This window comes from Anomaloglossus baeobatrachus, chromosome 2 (assembly GCF_048569485.1).
Source record: "Anomaloglossus baeobatrachus isolate aAnoBae1 chromosome 2, aAnoBae1.hap1, whole genome shotgun sequence".
Classification (NCBI taxonomy): domain Eukaryota; kingdom Metazoa; phylum Chordata; class Amphibia; order Anura; family Aromobatidae; genus Anomaloglossus; species Anomaloglossus baeobatrachus.
The window spans coordinates 738,604,146-738,621,012 of NC_134354.1; the positions used below are offsets into that span (position 1 = coordinate 738,604,146).

At 52.4% G+C, this 16,867-nt stretch overlaps 1 protein-coding gene across 4 annotated transcripts in view; it reads left to right on the top strand.

The window, feature by feature from the left end:
* The window catches only part of PSPC1 (paraspeckle component 1), a 177,741-nt gene that overhangs the window by 47,897 nt on the left and 112,977 nt on the right, over positions 1-16,867 (top strand). For all 4 annotated transcript variants that reach the window (XM_075337406.1, XM_075337408.1, XM_075337405.1 and 1 more), the window contains exon 4: positions 7,836-8,032. In XM_075337406.1, the coding sequence (XP_075193521.1) occupies positions 7,836-8,032 (197 nt within the window). The remainder of the gene's footprint in view (positions 1-7,835; positions 8,033-16,867) is intronic.

Sequence of the window (16,867 nt, forward strand, 5' to 3'; positions counted from 1 at the left end):
CCTAATGGCGTCCCGGCACAACAACAAGGTCCCAACTTTCATGGCACGGTCTCGCGATCACAGTGCTCTGGCGGCAGACGCCTTAGTGCAAGATTGGTCGCAGTTCCAGCTGCCCTATGTGTTTCCCCCTCTGGCACTCTTGCCCAGAGTGCTACGCAAGATCAGGTCCGATTGCCGCCGCGTCTTGCTCGTCGCCCCAGACTGGCCGAGGAGGTCGTGGTATCCGGATCTGTGGCATCTCACGGTCGGCCAACCGTGGGCGCTACCAGACCGGCCAGACTTACTGTCACAAGGGCCGTTTTTCCATCTGAATTCTACGGCCCTGAACCTGACTGTGTGGCCATTGAGTCCTGGATACTAGCATCTTCAGGATTATCTCAAGAGGTCGTGGCCACCATGAGACAGGCTAGGAAGCCCACGTCTGCTAAGATCTACCACAGAACGTGGAAGATTTTCTTATCCTGGTGCTCGGCACAGGGAGTGTCCCCCTGGCCATTTGCATTGCCTACTTTTCTTTCCTTCCTGCAATCTGGTTTGGAAAAAGGCTTATCGCTCGGCTCCCTTAAAGGGCAAGTCTCAGCGCTATCGGTATTTTTTCAAAAGCGTCTAGCACGACTTCCTCAGGTACGCACGTTCCTGCAGGGGGTTTGTCACATCGTCCCTCCGTACAAACGGCCGTTAGATCCATGGGATCTGAACAGGGTACTAGTTGCTCTCCAGAAGCCGCCCTTCGAGCCTCTGAAGGATGTTTCACTTTCTCGACTCTCACAGAAAGTGGCCTTTCTGGTAGCGGTCACGTCTCTTCGGAGGGTATCCGAGCTGGCAGCGCTGTCATCCAAAGCTCCCTTCCTGGTTTTTCACCAGGACAAGGTAGTGCTGCGCCCGATTCAGGAGTTTCTCCCTAAGGTGGTATCCTCTTTTCATCTCAATCAGGATATCTCCTTACCTTCCTTTTGTCCTCATCCAGTTCATCGGTATGAAAAGGATTTGCATTTGTTGGATCTCGTGAGAGCACTCAGAATCTACATTTCCCGCACGGCGCCCCTGCGCCGCTCGGATGCACTCTTTGTCCTTGTCGCTGGTAAGCGCAAAGGATCGCAGGCTTCCAAATCCACCCTGGCTCGATGGATCAAGGAACCAATTCTTGAAGCCTACCGTTCTGCTGGGCTTCCGGTTCCATCAGGGCTGAAGGCCCATTCTACCAGAGCCGTGGGTGCGTCCTGGGCATTACGACACCAGGCTACGGCTCAACAGGTGTGCCAGACAGCTACCTGGTCGAGTCTGCACACTTTCACCAAACATTATCAGGTGCATACCTACGCTTCGGCGGACGCCAGCCTAGGTAGAAGAGTCCTGCAGGCGGCGGTTGCCTCCTCGTAAGGGAGGGCTGTTTTGCAGCTCTAACTTGAGGTATTAATTTACCCACCCAGGGACTGCTTTTGGACGTCCCAATCGTCTGGGTCTCCCAATGGAGCGCCGAAGAAGAAGGGAATTTTGTTACTTACCGTAAATTCCTTTTCTTCTAGCTCCAATTGGGAGATCCAGCACCCGCCCTGTTTCCTTCGGGATTTTTGGTTTTTTCGGGTACACATGTTGTTCATGTTGAACGGTTTCAGTTCTCCGATGTTACTTCGGATTGAATTTGTTTAAACCAGTTATTGGCTTTCCTCCTTCTTGCTTTAGCACTAAAACTGAGCAGCCCGTGATCCCACGGGGGGTGTATAGCCAGAAGGGGAGGGGCCTTACACTTTTTAGTGTAATGCTTTGTGTGGCCTCCGGAGGCAGTAGCTATACACCCAATCGTCTGGGTCTCCCAATTGGAGCTAGAAGAAAAGGAATTTACGGTAAGTAACAAAATTCCCTTCATTCAGCTTCCTAAGACCTACCTGCCCATAAAGATGGCTTAGGAGGGTTGCTCCTACTGGCAAATTCCCTTTCTTCATCGTTCCTTATGGGAGACCCAGACCATGGGTGTATAGCTTCTGCCTCCGGAGGACACACAAAGTACTACACTAAAAAGTGTAGCTCCTCCCTCCTAGCATATACACCCCCTGGTTAACCAAATATAGCCAGTTCAAAGCTTTGTGTTCAGGAGGATCACACATGCATTCTCATCTGATTTTTGATTTTAAAGAGTTGGAAGAAAAGCGGGTCCAAGCTGGACCCCCGGCATGTCCCTTCTCACCCCACTGTGTCGGCGGTGCTGTTAAGGTTGATTACAAGGCTGGAGCCTTTACATGCCGCACTCCTTCACCATCCCTCGGGCTCTGGCTTGAAGTGGGAGCCAGCACGGTTCTCACTGCTTTGCAGGAGACCGGTCTCCATCCGCAGCCCTCTCAGGACCCTGCCGGACGGAGCACTCATCCCTCAGGGACCTGGCCCTGCGTCTCTCAAGCTAAGTATTTGAGACGTTATTGTCAGGGGGTCCCTTGCATTTTTTATTGTTGGGGAGAGTGTGTTAGTTATTTTGGTGACATTTCCGGCCGGTTCTCTGGTTTTCCCCTGAGAACCGCGCCGAGGGTGCCTGCTCGCCGGCCGAATTGTAAAATCTAGTCCCCGGCTTCAGCTGCGGCCTACTTTCGGTTTCACTGCCCCTGCATGTCAGTCATGCAGAGGGACAGTGCGGCGCCGCCCACCGGCCGTTCAGCAGAGGGGAGGACACTCCTCTCTGAGGAGATGTTTCCCTCCCCTGTATATCCCCTTGGCCCTCCGGTTCCCGCTCTTGGACTAGGCCCTGCCCCCTCTCCTCGCTCCGGCGCCATTTTATCAGCGTTCTTACACTGATCGGCGCTGGCTGCTGCATCTCTGCAACCTGTCTGGGGGTCTGAGCTGTGGGATCCGGAGGGCACACAAATCGGTCTGGTAAGCCACAACCTCTGGTTGTGGACTTTATTATACACTCTCTGGGGGTCATTCTGAAGGAGTGTGTTCTTACTGCAGAGCACCCACCTCAGCAGCATGTCTCACACTAGGAGCAAGGCTGCAAGGCTGTACTAAATATGCACTGCATGTAAGCTCGTACTGCCTGAACCGAGCACATATCCTCATTGTGATGCCTGCTCTAACATGGTGGTGCCTCAGCCTGGAGTCTCCCCAGTGGTCCCTCAGGCTGCTCCGGCCCCGGTGACTGAACCCCCGGCTTGGGTAGAATTGTTTACTAAGTCTATCTCCCAGTCCTTTGCTGACTCCATGGGAGAGCTGTCCCGGACTCTGCTGAGCATGCATCAGCCCCCTTCACAGGGTGCCCCTGCTGCTTCAGCTCGTTCTCCAGAGCTCACAGAGGATTCTTCATCTGCTCCCAGACCCCGTCCTCCTAAAAGGAAATGCAGGGACCCCTCTCCTTCCTCGTCCCGCGGCTCTGATTCACGAGCCGATTCGCAGGACGAGGAGGATGTCTTTACTGGGGGCTCGGACGCTACCTCCATGTGCCCCATTGATCTGACTGAGGGGGATGCAGATGTTAGTTATTTGATTGCGTCCATTAATACTGTACTGGACCTCAATCTGCCAGTATCAGAGGAGCAACCCTCTCTGGCAGAAAAGCACCAGTTTACTTTGCCTAAGAGACCAAGGAGTGTGTTCTTTAACCACTCCAGTTTTCAGGCCACTGTGTCCAAGCCCAGAGCCTTTCCTGACAAACGCTTTCCTAAGCGTGGTTCTGATGACCGTTTTCCTTTTCCACCAGAGGTGGTCAAGGAGTGGGCTCTCTCACCAAAGGTGGACCCTCCGGTGTCTAGACTCTCAGCCCGGACAGTTGTATCTGTGGCTGATGGCACCTCACTCAAGGATCCCACTGACCGCCAGGTTGACCTCCTGGCCAAGTCTGTCTATGAGGCGACAGGGGCCTCGTTCTCCCCATCTTTGGCAGCAGTGTGGGCTCTCAAAGCCATCTCTGCTTCTCTGGAGGAGATGCATACCCTCACTAGGGACTTTATGCCTGAATTGGTTGCTTTAACTTCCCAGGCTTCAGCCTTTTCAGCCTACGCCATGTCTGCCATGCTGGAGGCCTCTCACCGCACTGCGGTGGCCTCCGCCAATTCCCTCGCTATCCGCAGGATCTTGTGGCTTCGTGAGTGGAAGGCGGATGCTTCCTCAAAGAAGTACCTTGCTGGGCTCCCATTTGCTGGGTCCAGGCTGTTCGGTGAACAGCTGGATGAAATTATTAAGGAGGCTACTGGCGGGAAGAGTACTTCCTTGCCACAGACTAAAGCCAGGAAACCTGTCCAGGGCAGGAACCAGTCGAGGTTTCGTTCCTTTCGTTCCTCTAACTGGTCATCCTCTAAGCCCTCGGCCTCGTCCACTAACTCTGCCAAGGACCAGAAGCCCACCTGGCACAAGAAGCCGCGTCCACAAGGGTCCGCAGGAGCTGCTGCCACCAAGGCAGCCTCCTCTTGACTATCTGGTTGAGCCAGCAACGTCCTTGGTCGGTGGCAGGCTCTCCCACTTTGGCGACGTGTGGTTTCAACACGTCTCCGACCAGTGGGTGCGGGATATCATCTCCCACGGCTACAGGATAGAGTTCTCTTCCAGCCCGCCAAACAGATTTTTTCTGTCAACTCCCTCCTGCTCCAAGGCCGCCGCCTTCTCTCAGGCCGTGGCATCCTTGCAGGCCAACGGAGTAATTGTACCGGTTCCCGCCAGGGAACGGTTCAGAGGTTTCTATTCAAATCTCTTCCTAGTCCCCAAAAAGGACGGTTCCTTCCGGCCCATCCTGGATCTCAAGCTTCTCAACAAGCATGTTCAGGTGCGGCATTTTCGCATGGAGTCTCTGCGATCAGTCATTGCCTCAATGACCCAAGGGGATTTCCTGGCATCCATCGACATCAGAGATGCCTATCTGCATGTGCCAATTGCAGTTTCGCACCAGCGTTGGCTACGTTTTGCAATCTGAGAGGAATATTTCCAATTCGTGGCTCTCCCCTTCGGGTTAGCCACGGCCCCTCGAGTATTCACCAAGGTCATGGCAGCAGTGATTGCGGTTCTGCACCTCCAGGGGTTGGCAGTAATTCCTTACCTGGACGACCTTGTCAAGGCTTCATTCAGCGCAGACTGTCAGCGGAGTGTCTCGCTCACTCTCGCCACTCTTGTTCAATTCGGGTGGCTTGTCAATCTGCCCAAGTCCACTCTGACCCCGACCCAAGAACTCACGTACCTAGGGATGCAATTCGAAACTCTGCCGGCACTTGTCAAGCTGCCCTTAGTCAAGCAGCAGTCCCTCCATCTGGATTTGCGCTCTCTGTTGAGGCCCCGCCGTCATTCCATCAGGCACCTTATGCAGGTGCTGGGTCAGATGGTGGCGTCAATGGAAGCGGTTCCCTTTGCCCAGTTCCATCTGCGTCCTCTGCAGCTGGACATTCTCCGCTGTTGGGACAAGCGGATTTCTTCCTTGCACAGGTTGGTGGCTCTGTCGCCACAAGCCAGGAGCTCTCTTCAGTGGTGGCTTCGGCCTCTCTCTCTGTCTCAGGGACGCTCCTTCCTGACCCCGTTCTGGGTGATCCTCACCACGGATGCCAGTCTTTCCGGCTGGGGAGCAGTATTTCTCCACCACCGAGCACAGGGCATTTGGACTCCGTCCGAATCAGTCCTCTCGATCAATGTGCTGGAAATCAGAGCTGTGCTCCTAGCTCTCGTAGCCTTTCACCACCTGTTGGCGGGCAAGCACATTCGAGTCCAGTCAGACAACGCGACAGCAGTTGCCTACATCAATCACCAGGGCGGGACTCGCAGCCGCCTGGCAATGTTGGAGGTTCAACGCATCCTTCAGTGGACGGAGGACTCCAAGTCCACCATATCCGCAGTCCATATCCCAGGCGTGGAAAACTGGGAGGCAGATTATCTCAGCCGTCAAATCGTGGACAGCGGCGAGTGGGCTCTGCATCATTCAGTGTTCCGGTCGATCTGCCGCAAGTGGGGCACTCTGGAAGTGGATCTAATGGCATCCCGGCACAACAACAAGGTCCCGGTTTACGTGGCTCGCTCCCACGATCCTCAGGCCTTTGCAGCGGACGCGCTGGTTCAGGATTGGTCCCAGTTTCGTCTGGCTTACGTGTTTCCCCCTCTAGCTCTCTTGCCCAGAGTCCTGCGCAAGATCAGAATGGAGGGCCGTCTGGTCATACTCATCGCCCCAGACTGGCCCAGGCGAGCTTGGTACCCAGACCTGCTCCGTCTGTCCGTCGAGGTGCCGTGGCATCTCCCGGACCGCCCAGACCTTCTCTCTCAAGGTCCGTTTTTCCGCCAGAATTCTGCGGCTCTCAGATTGACAGCGTGGCTCTTGAGTCCTGGATCCTGACGGCTTCCGGCATTCCTCCCGAAGTAATCTCCACTATGACTCGGGCTCGGAAGTCTTCCTCGGCAAAAATTTACCACAGGACTTGGAGAATTTTCCTGTCCTGGTGTCATTCTTCCGGCCATGCTCCTTGGCCTTTTTCCTTGCCAACCATCCTGTCCTTTCTACAGTCTGGTCTGCAGCTAGGACTATCCCTCAATTCCTTTAAGGGACAGGTCTCGGCTCTGTCAGTGTTCTTTCAGCGGCGTATTGCCCGACTGGCTCAGGTGCGCACCTTCATGCAGGGCGCATCTCACATCATTCCACCTTACCGGCGGCCTTTGGATCCCTGGGACCTTAATCTGGTCCTCACGGCCTTACAGAAACCCCCCTTTGAGCCTCTTGGGGAAGTTTCTTTGTTTCGACTTTCACAGAAAGTCGTCTGTCTGGTGGCCATAACTTCTCTCAGGAGAGTCTCTGACTTGGCCGCGCTCTCTTCGGAGTCACCTTTTTTGGTTTTTCACCAAGACAAGGTAGTTCTCTGTCCGACTCTGGACTTTCTTCCTAAGGTGGTCTCTCCTTTCCACCTTAACCAGGACATTTCATTGCCTTCCCTTTGTCCGGCCCCTGTTCATCGCTTTGAGAAAGCGTTGCATACTTTAGATCTGGTGCGGGCGCTCCGGATCTATGTGTCACGCACCGCTCTTCTTAGGCGGTGCACCTCTCTTTTTGTGCTGACCACAGGTCAGCGCAAGGGTCTCTCGGCTTCTAAACCGACCCTAGCTCGTTGGATTAGGTCGGCCATATCCGATGCCTACCAGAGTACTCAGGTGCCTCCCCCGCCGGGGATCAAGGCGCACTCGACCAGAGCTGTCGGTGCCTCTTGGGCTTTCAGGCACCAGGCTACGGCTCAGCAGGTCTGTCAGATTGCACTTGGTCTAGTCTGCACACCTTTTCAAAGCACTACCAAGTGCATGCTCATGCTTCGGCAGATGCGAGCTTGGGCAGACGCATCCTTCAGGCGGCTGTCGCCCATTTGTGAAGTTAGGTTTTGCCTACTTCTCAGTTTTCTGTTTATTCCCACCCATGGACTGCTTTGAGACGTCCCATGGTCTGGGTCTCCCATAAGGAACGATGAAGAAAAAGAGAATTTTGTTTACTTACCGTTAATTCTTTTTCTTATAGTTCCGACATGGGAGACCCAGCTCCCTCCCTGTTGCCTGTTGGCAGTTTTCTTGTTCCGTGTGTTTTCACCGGCTGTTGTTGTAGACAGAGGTGCCGATTGTTCCGGGTTTTGCTCTATCTCTACTTGTGGGTGGATGTCCTCCTTCAGCTTTTGCACTAAACTGGCTATATTTGGTTATCCAGGGGGTGTATATGCTAGGAGGGAGGAGCTACACTTTAGTGTAGTACTTTGTGTGTCCTCCGGAGGCAGAAGCTATACACCCATGGTCTGGGTCTCCCATGTCGGAACTATTAGAAAAAGAATTTACGGTAAGTAAACAAAATTCTCTTTTTTAATGCTGTAAAGTGTGTTTAATAATTTGTTAAATGTTTTCTTTCTTTCCAGGGAGCGAGAGGAGCCTCCTAGGTTTGCCCAGCCGGGGACCTTTGAGTTTGAATATTCCTCTAGATGGAAAGCTCTGTATGAAATGGAGAAACAGCAGCGAGAGCAGGTGGACCGGAACATCCGAGAAGCCAAGGAAAAGCTGGAGGCCGAGATGGAAGCAGCCCGCCATGAGCATCAGCTGATGCTTATGAGACAAGGTGAGAGGAGTCTCAGGTCTTAAAGGCCGTCTTCACAAACTGTATTTTACTATTCTCTCAATGTACATTAAACGGAATCGGCTTTATCAATGTTAGTTGAAAACTTCATGTGGTTTTGTTTCTACAGCTCTTATTTTAGAGATGTATAGTTTGCAGTAACTGGCTTTACCCAACAAAAAAAAGGAATGGTGGGCATTTCTTTATTCTTGAGCCTGAAATGATTCGATTGAGGCGGTGATTACAGGATTGTGTTGCTTGTGGTCTTGTCACCACAGACTTGCTTTTATATGGAAGCTATGAAATCAGCTTTTTTCCAAAGCACCACCCCAAATGGTCGATGCCTGGACTGAGATATTACTGCCTCAGCCATGAACGGCTCAGATCCACAGGGACACAGGAAATGATAGACAGGAGGTATTCATTGAATTGGGCATGCTGTATTATCTTTGCAGACGTCTTTGTGCAGAGAGAGTGAGGATGCTGAAACTGTGTAGGTGTTCGCTTTCAGTACTTCTGCCTGTGATGATAATGAGATGCTCGCTAAAAAGTGATCTCTATAGAACTGGACGTATCCAGTGCTGATTTCCCACCGCTGCTCATGTCTGTTGTGTGCAGTGCTGATGTCGCTATTGCTGCAGCTAATCTGTTTACTCCGTTGTTCTCAGCAGCTCATGCTGTCTACTCGAGCTGAACAGTTAGGCCGGGGCCACACGGTTACTAATGCGATCTTCGCATGACACTCGGCTCACACTGGCAGCACATTGCAAACACCGCATTGGCTCATGCGAGGACGAACTGCACCTGCGCGAGCCAGGGGAATAACTGCACAGACGTGAGATTTGGCCGAGCAGCGTGCATGATGACGGCTGTGTTATCACGTCAATCATGCAAGGAGGATGGCGAAGAAGGCCACAAGGAGGGACAAGAGATGAAAATGAGCATGCCCATCTGAGCACCGCAGGTCATTAGCATACCTAACGGTCAGGTTTTATAAAGTTATATTCAGGGTCTGCAAGGGGAGTCGGGGCACAAGGTGCACCTTCATAGAACGCAGCCCAGGAGCTGCAGAAGGGGACACGTTTGGTTTCATAGTGAAAAAACTGGTGACAGGTTCCCTTTAATACTATAAGATACTGTGAGGGACCTGTGGGTTCAAAATCCTCACTATACCCCTGGATTAAATCCCTAAGGGGTCTAGTTTCCAAAATTGGGTGAGTTGTGGAGGTTTCTGCTGCTTGGGTACCTTTATGGGCCCTTCATATACAACCTGGTGCTCGCAATCTGTTTCAGCCAAATTTGCTTTCCAAAATTTCAAATATTGCTCATTCCCTTCAGAGCCCGGCCATGTGTCCCAACAGAGGTTTCTGACCACATATGGGGTATCAGCGTGCTTAGAAAAAGCTGGGTAACAAATTATGTGGTCTATGTTGTCCTGCTATCCCTTTTTTTTTTTTTTTTTTCTTGAAAGTTGCTAAATTGCTCCTCTGTCCTTTCTTCGGCGCTCCATTGGGAGACCCAGACGATTGGGTGTATAGCTACTGCCTCCGGAGGCCACACAAAGTATTACACTAAAAAGTGTAAGGCCCCTCCCCTTCTGCATATACACCCCCCGTGGGATCACGGGCTCCTCAGTTTTATGCTTTGTGCGAAGGAGGTCAGACATCCACGCATAGCTCCACGGTTTAGTCAGCAGCAGCTGCTGACTATGTCGGATGGAAGAAAAGAGGGCCCATACTAGGGCCCCCAGCATGCTCCCTTCTCACCCCACTTTTGTCGGCGGTGTTTGTTAAGGTTGAGGTACCCATTGCGGGTACGGAGGCTGGAGCCCACATGCTGCTTTCCTTCCCCATCCCCCTGAGGGCTCTGGGTGAAGTGGGATCTTACCGGCCTCCAGGCTCTGAGGCCGGGCTCCATCCACAGACCCGGAGATCCTGCTGGAATGGAGCTGAGTATCGTCAGGGACAAGGCCCTGCAACGTTAAGGTACTCTGTGTCCCCGTACAGACCACACACACACACACCAGCATGCTGGGTGTGTTAGTGCGCCGGGGACAACAGCGCTGCGCGCTGGGGCTATACTCACTGCAGCTTAGCTGAGTGAGTTAATGTGTGGGAAACTGCCGCGCCGGCCGCTGCTAGAAGCTGCGGCGCGGATGAGACTTGTGGTGCGCCGGGGACTTCCGCGCTGACCGTGCTTTTACGACGGCAGCGCTTATAAATCGAGTCCCCGGCTTTTGCGGCCTAGTTTCGTTTCCTTCCCGCCCCCGGGCCTGCCAGTCAGGGAAGGGGCGGGACGCTGTACAATGGTCAGCACCGAGGGCTGGAGTCTTATTTACATACTCCAGCCCCCTCACTGGGCACAGTGGGACGCCAGTTTCCCGCTCGTTGTCTGGGGCACGCCCACGGCCCGCCCCTCTTCACAGGACGCCGGCAGCCATTCCTGCATGCAGTCTAAGCTGGAGAACGGACACAGGCTCTGGGAGACCCGGTCAAGGGATTCTGGCGACCACACACCCGCTTAAGCGGGCGGTAAGCAGCACCTTGGTGCTGACCCCACTAGTGCCACAGTGTTTTGTGTACTTTATGCTTGTACCTATATTTGCACTGTACGGTCGCTTCTTGGCTAGATACCCCTGGATTGCTCTGAGGAGACAACAGCATGTCGTCCGCAGAAAAGCAAGGGTGCCAAGGCACAGGCTTTCTATGCTGTCTGTACCGCATGTGAGGCTGTTTTACCGGCAGGTTCCACTAACTCCCATTGGGTAGAGTCTCTGCTAGTGGTGGCCCAGAGAGAGCCACCTGTGAAACTGTCCAGAGGACAGAGTTTGCAGTTTTTTGCGGATAAAATGTCTGGGACTATGACCAAGATTCTAGAAACTTGCAGTCCAGGCCGGTGACTCAGACAATGGGCACTGTTGAACAATGCCCCCCGGTCTCCCTCAGTTGGAACTAATACGTGCTCCAAGGGGGTCCCATACATCCCAGGCTGAAGGCTCTGCACGGACGACAGTCCCAGTCAGCCTAAGCGAGCTCGCTGGGAGAGACACTCGACTTCACACACTAGTCAGGGTCTCAGCGAGAGGATTCTCTGTATGATGAGGCAGAGGTAGCTGATCAGGTTTCTGATCCTGAGACCACTTTCAATCTGGATGCTCCTAATAGTGACGCCATGGTGAACGATCTCATAGCGTCCATCAATAGACTGGTGGATATTTCTCCCTCAGCCCCTCCAGTGGAGGAGTCAGCTTCGCAGCAGGAGAAATTCCATTTCAGGTATCCCAAGCGTAAATTCAGTACTTTTTTGGGCCACTCTGACTTCAGAGAAGCAGTCCAGAAACACCACGCTTATCCAGACAAGCGTTTCTCCACACGTCTTAAGGATACACGTTATCCCTTTCCCCCTGACGTGGTCAAGCGCTGGACCCAGTGTCCAAAGGTGGATCCCCCAATCTCCAGGCTTGCGGCTAGATCCATAGTTGCAGTGGAAGATGGGACTTCACTTAAAGATGCCATTGTCAGACAGATGGACCTCTGGTTGAAATCTGTCTATGAAGCTATCGGCGTGTCGTTTGCTCCGGCATTCGCAGCCGTATGGGCGCTCCAAGCTATTTCAGCTGGTCTTGCGCAGGTGGACACTGTCACACGTATATCTGTGCCGCAGATGGCGTCCTTAACCTCGCATATGTTTGCATTGCGACTTACGCTATTAATGCTGTCCTGGACTCTACGAGCCGTACGTCAGTGGCGTCCGCCAACTCCGTGGTTTTTACGCAGAGCCTTGTGGTTAAGGGAATGGAAGGCAGATTCTGCTTCCAAAAAGTGTTTAACCAGTTTGCCATTATCTGGTGTCAGACTGTTTGGTGAGCGATTGGATGAAATCATTAAACAGTCCAAGGGTAAGGATTCTTCCTTACACCAGCCCAGATCAAACAAAACCCAACAGAGGAAAGGACAGTCGAGGTTTCGATCCTTTCCAGGCTCGGGCAGGTCCCAGTTTTCCTCGTCCATAAGGACTCAAAAGGCTCAGAGGGGCTCAGATTCCTGGCGGGCTCAATCACGCCCAAAGAAGGCAGCCGGAGGAACCGCTACCAAGGCGGTTTCCTCATGACTTTCAGCTCTCTCTCTCTCCGCATCCGCGGTCGGTGGCAGACTCTCCCGCTTTGGCGACATTTAGCTGCCACAGGTCAAAAACCGGTGGGTGAGAGACATTTTGTCTCACGTGTACAGGATAGAGTTCTGTTCTCGTCCTCCGGCTCGATTCTTCAGAACTTCCCCACCTCCCGACCGAGCCGATGCTCTTCTGCAGGCAGAAGGAGTGGTAATCCCTGTTCCTCTGCAGGAACAAGGTCACGGTTTTTACTCCAATCTGGTTGTGGTGCCAAAAAAGGACGGCTCTTTCCGTTCCGTTCTGGACCTATAACTGCTCAACACATGAAAACCAGGCGGTTCCGGATGGAATCCCTCCGCTCCGTCATTGCCTCAATGTCTCAAGGAGATTTCCTAGCATCAATAGACATCAGGATGCTTATCTCCACGTGCCGATTGCTCCAGAGCACCAGTGTTTGCTACGATTCGTTATAGAAGACGAGCATCTTCAGTTCGTAGCCCTGCCCTTCGGTCTGGCGACAGCCCCACGGGTTTTCACCAAGGTCATGGCAGCAGTGGTAGCAGTCCTGCACTCTCAGGGTCACTCTGTGATCCCTTACTTGGACGATCTACTTGTCAAGGCACCCTCTCAAGAGGCATGCCAACACAGCCTGAACGTTGCGCTGGAGACTCTCCAGAGTTTCGGGTGCATCATCAACTTTTCAAAGTTAATTCTGACCCCGACCCAATCGCTGAGATATCTTGGCAAGGAGTTTCATACTCTCTCAGCGATAGTGAAGCTTCCGCTGGACAAACAGCGTTCACTACAGACGGGGGTGCAGTCTCTCCTTCAAGGCCAGTCACACCCCTTAAGACGCCTCATGCACTTCTTAGCGAAGATGGTAGCAGCAATGGAGGCAGTCCCTTTCGCGCAGTTTCATCTGCGTCCACTGCAATGGGACATTCTCCGCCAATGGGATGGGAAGTCGACGTCCTTAGACAGGAACGTCTCCCTTTCTCAGACGGTCAAGGACTCTCTTCAGTGGTGGCTTCTTCCCACCTCATTGTCAAAAGGAAAGTCCTTCCTACCCCCATCCTGGGCGGTGGTCACGACAGACGCGAGTCTGTCAGGGTGGGGAGCAGTCTTTCTCCACCACAGGGCTCAGGGTACGTGGACTCAGCAAGAGTCCACCCTTCAGATCAATGTTCTGGAAATCTGGGCAGTGTATCTTGCCCTGCAACCCTTCCAGCAGTGGCTGGAAGGCAAACAGATCCGAATTCAGTCGGACAACTCCACAGCGGTGGCATACATCAACCACCAAGGCGGAACACGCAGTCGGCAAGCCTCCCAGGCAGTCCGGCGGATTCTGATGTGGGTGGAAGACAGAGCATCCACCATATCCGCAGTTCACATCCCGGGCGTAGAAAACTGGGAAGCAGACTTCTTCAGTCGCCAGGGTATGGACGCAGGGGAATGGTCTCTGCACCCGGACGTGTTTCAGGAAATCTGTAGCCGCTGGGGGATGCCGGACGCCGACCTAATGGCGTCTCGGCACAACAACAAGGTCCCGATTTTCATGGCGCGGTCTCACGATCAAAGAGCTCTGGCGGCAGGCGCCTTAGTTCAGGATGGGTCGCAGTTCCAGCTACCCTATGTGTTTCCCCCTCTGGCACTGTTGCCCAGAGTGCTACGCAAGATCAGCTCCGATTGCCGCCGCGCCATCCTCGTCGCCCCAGACTGGCCGAGGAGGTCGTGGTACCCGGATCTGTGGCATCTCACGGTCGGCCAACCGTGGGCACTACCAGACCGGCCAGACTTACTGTCCCAAGGGCCGTTTTTTCTGTCTGAATTTTACGGCCCTGAACCTGACTGTGTGGCCATTGAGTCCTGGATCCTAGCGTCTTCAGGATTATCTCAAGACGTCATTGCCACCATGAGACGGGCTAGGAAGCCGACGTCTGCCAAGATCTACCACAGGACGTGGAAGATATTCTTATCTTAGTGCTCTGCTCAGGGAGTGTCTCCCTGGCCATTTGCATTGCCTACTTTTCTTTTCCTTCCTGCTCTGGTTTGGAAAAAGGTTTGTCGCTCGGCTCCCTTAAAGGACAAGTCCCAGCGCTGTCTGTATTCTTTCAGAAGCGCCTAGCACGACTTCCTCAGGTACGCACGTTCCTGCAGGGGGTTTGTCACATTGTCCCTCCGTACAAGAGGCCGTTAGACCCATGGGATCTGAACAGGGTACTAATTGCTCTCCAGAAGCCGTCCTTCGAGCCTCTGAGGGATGTTTCACTTTCTCGACTTTCACAGAAAGTGGCCTTTCTGGTAGCGGTCACATCTCTTCGGAGAGTGTCCGAACTAGCAGCGCGGTCAGCCAAAGCTCCCTTCCTGGTGTTTCACCAGGACAAGGTAGTGCTGCGCCTGATTCCGGAGTTTCTCCCTAAGGTGGTATCCCCCTTTCTTCTCAATCAGGATATCTCCTTACCTTCCTTTTGTCCTCATCCAGTTCATCGATATGAAATGGATTTGCATTTGTTGGATCTGGTGAGAGCACTCAGAATCTACATTTCCCGCACGGCGCCCCTGCGCCACTCGGATGCACTCTTTGTACTTGACTCTGGTCAGCGTAAAGGGTCGCAGGCTTCCAAATCCACCCTGGCTCGATGGATCAAGGAACCAATTCTTGAAGCCTACCGTTCTGCTGGGCTTCCGGTTCCATCAGGGCTGAAGGCCCATTCTACCAGAGCCGTGGGTGCGTTCTGGGCATTGCGGCACCAGGCTACGGCTCAGCAGGTGTGCCAGGCAGCTACCTGGTCGAGTCTGCACACTTTCCCAAGCATGATCAGGTGCATACCTACGCTTAGGCGGATGCCAGCCTAGGTAGAAGAGTCCTGCAGGCGGCGGTTGCCTCCATGTAGGGAAGGGCTGTTTTACGGCCCTAACTTGAGGTATTAATTTACCCACCCAGGGACTGCTTTTGGACGTCCCAATCGTCTGGGTCTCCCAATGGAGCGCCGAAGAAGAAGGGAATTTTGTTACTTACCGTAAATTCCTTTTCTTCTAGCTCCAATTGGGAGACCCAGCACCCGCCCTGTTTCCTTCGGGATTTTTGTTTTTTTCGGGTACACATGTTGTTCATGTTGAATGGTTTCAGTTCTCCGATGTTCCTTCGGATTGAATTTGTTTAACCAGTTATTGGCTTTCCTCCTTCTTGCTTTTGCACTAAAACTGAGGAGCCCGTGATCCCACGGGGGGTGTATATGCAGAAGGGGAGGGGCCTTACACTTTTTAGTGTAATACTTTGTGTGGCCTCCGGAGGCAGTAGCTATACACCCAATCGTCTGGGTCTCCCAATTGGAGCTAGAAGAAAAGGAATTTACGGTAAGTAACAAAATTCCCTTCTTTAGGCATAGTATTGAGTTTTGCTTTTGTCTATTCCATTATTGATTTAGCTTATGACCCGTGAGTGTTTTAAAGGGCAAAGAGATCCATGCCATGAAATCTTCCTACCAGCGGGACCATTATTGATCTCATTTGTGTGGAATAGCTGTATACATGCTGCTTGTAATATTCTGTCATCTGAGTTGGCTTCATTATGATTTGCACAACTCGGCAATATTTTGCCATCTATTGTCCTTGATGTCCAAGCAACTGTAATCGCCAAGCTCAAAAGCTGTGTGTGTGTGTGTGTGTGTGTGTGTGTGTGTGTTAAATAAATGGACATCTATAATACACACACACACACACACACACACACACACACACACACACACACACACACACACACACACACACGTGTATAGACCAGAGATGAGGGCTGTTGATCAGTACTGCAACAGATAAACGCACCAATAGACAATATTGCACCCTAAAAATGGAAAAATAATGTAGAAAGACCTAAAGGTGCCACATTTGAGCTACCTGTGGTCAAAGGGGAATCAGGGCATTATGATGCCAAAAATACTCATCCTTGCCATTTACTAAAGCATTAGGTATGCACTTAGAAAAATGTTTTGAAATGTGGTGTTTGACAAAGCAGGGCTGAGAATGCAATATTGGAGTTCACTATGTTCATTTGAGCAGAAGAGGGTTGTGTTACTCGGTATAGGATGAAGTTATAGTGTTGTTGGCAAACAGATTATTTTATTACATAAAGGGGGAAGTGCAATGGTTCCTATCGCTTGATGTTGCAGGGAATGTCTGGACACAATATAAAGGTGATACATCATCAATACCAAATTGGTTAAGGTACTGGGTGTCGGACCCCACTAATCTGCTGTTATTTGCTTCTACGGCTATGAGCTGTAAACGCTTTGAACGTGCAGCGCTATTCAAAATGTAGTGCCCGCTGCCAGGTGCTGTGGAGCGGCTCCTATTCTTTAGATTACTGCTCTGTAGTGGCTGCTGGCAGGCGTTGTGGAGCGGCTCCTATTCCTTAGATTACTTCTCTGTAGTGGCTGCTGGCAGGCGTTGTGGAGCGGCTTTTATTCTTTAGATTACTGCTCTGTAGTGGCCGCTGGCAGGTGCTGTGGAGCGGCTCCTATTCTTTAGATTATTGCTCTGTAGTGGGCGCTGGCAGGCGTTGTGGAGCGGCTTTTATTCTTTAGATTACTGCTCTGTAGTGGCTGCTGGCAGGTGCTGTGGAGCGGCTCCTATTCTTTAGATTATTGCTCTGTAGTGGCCACTGCCAGGCGTTGTGGAGCGGCTCCTATTCTTTTGATTACTTCTCTGTAGTGGCCGCTACCAGGCGTT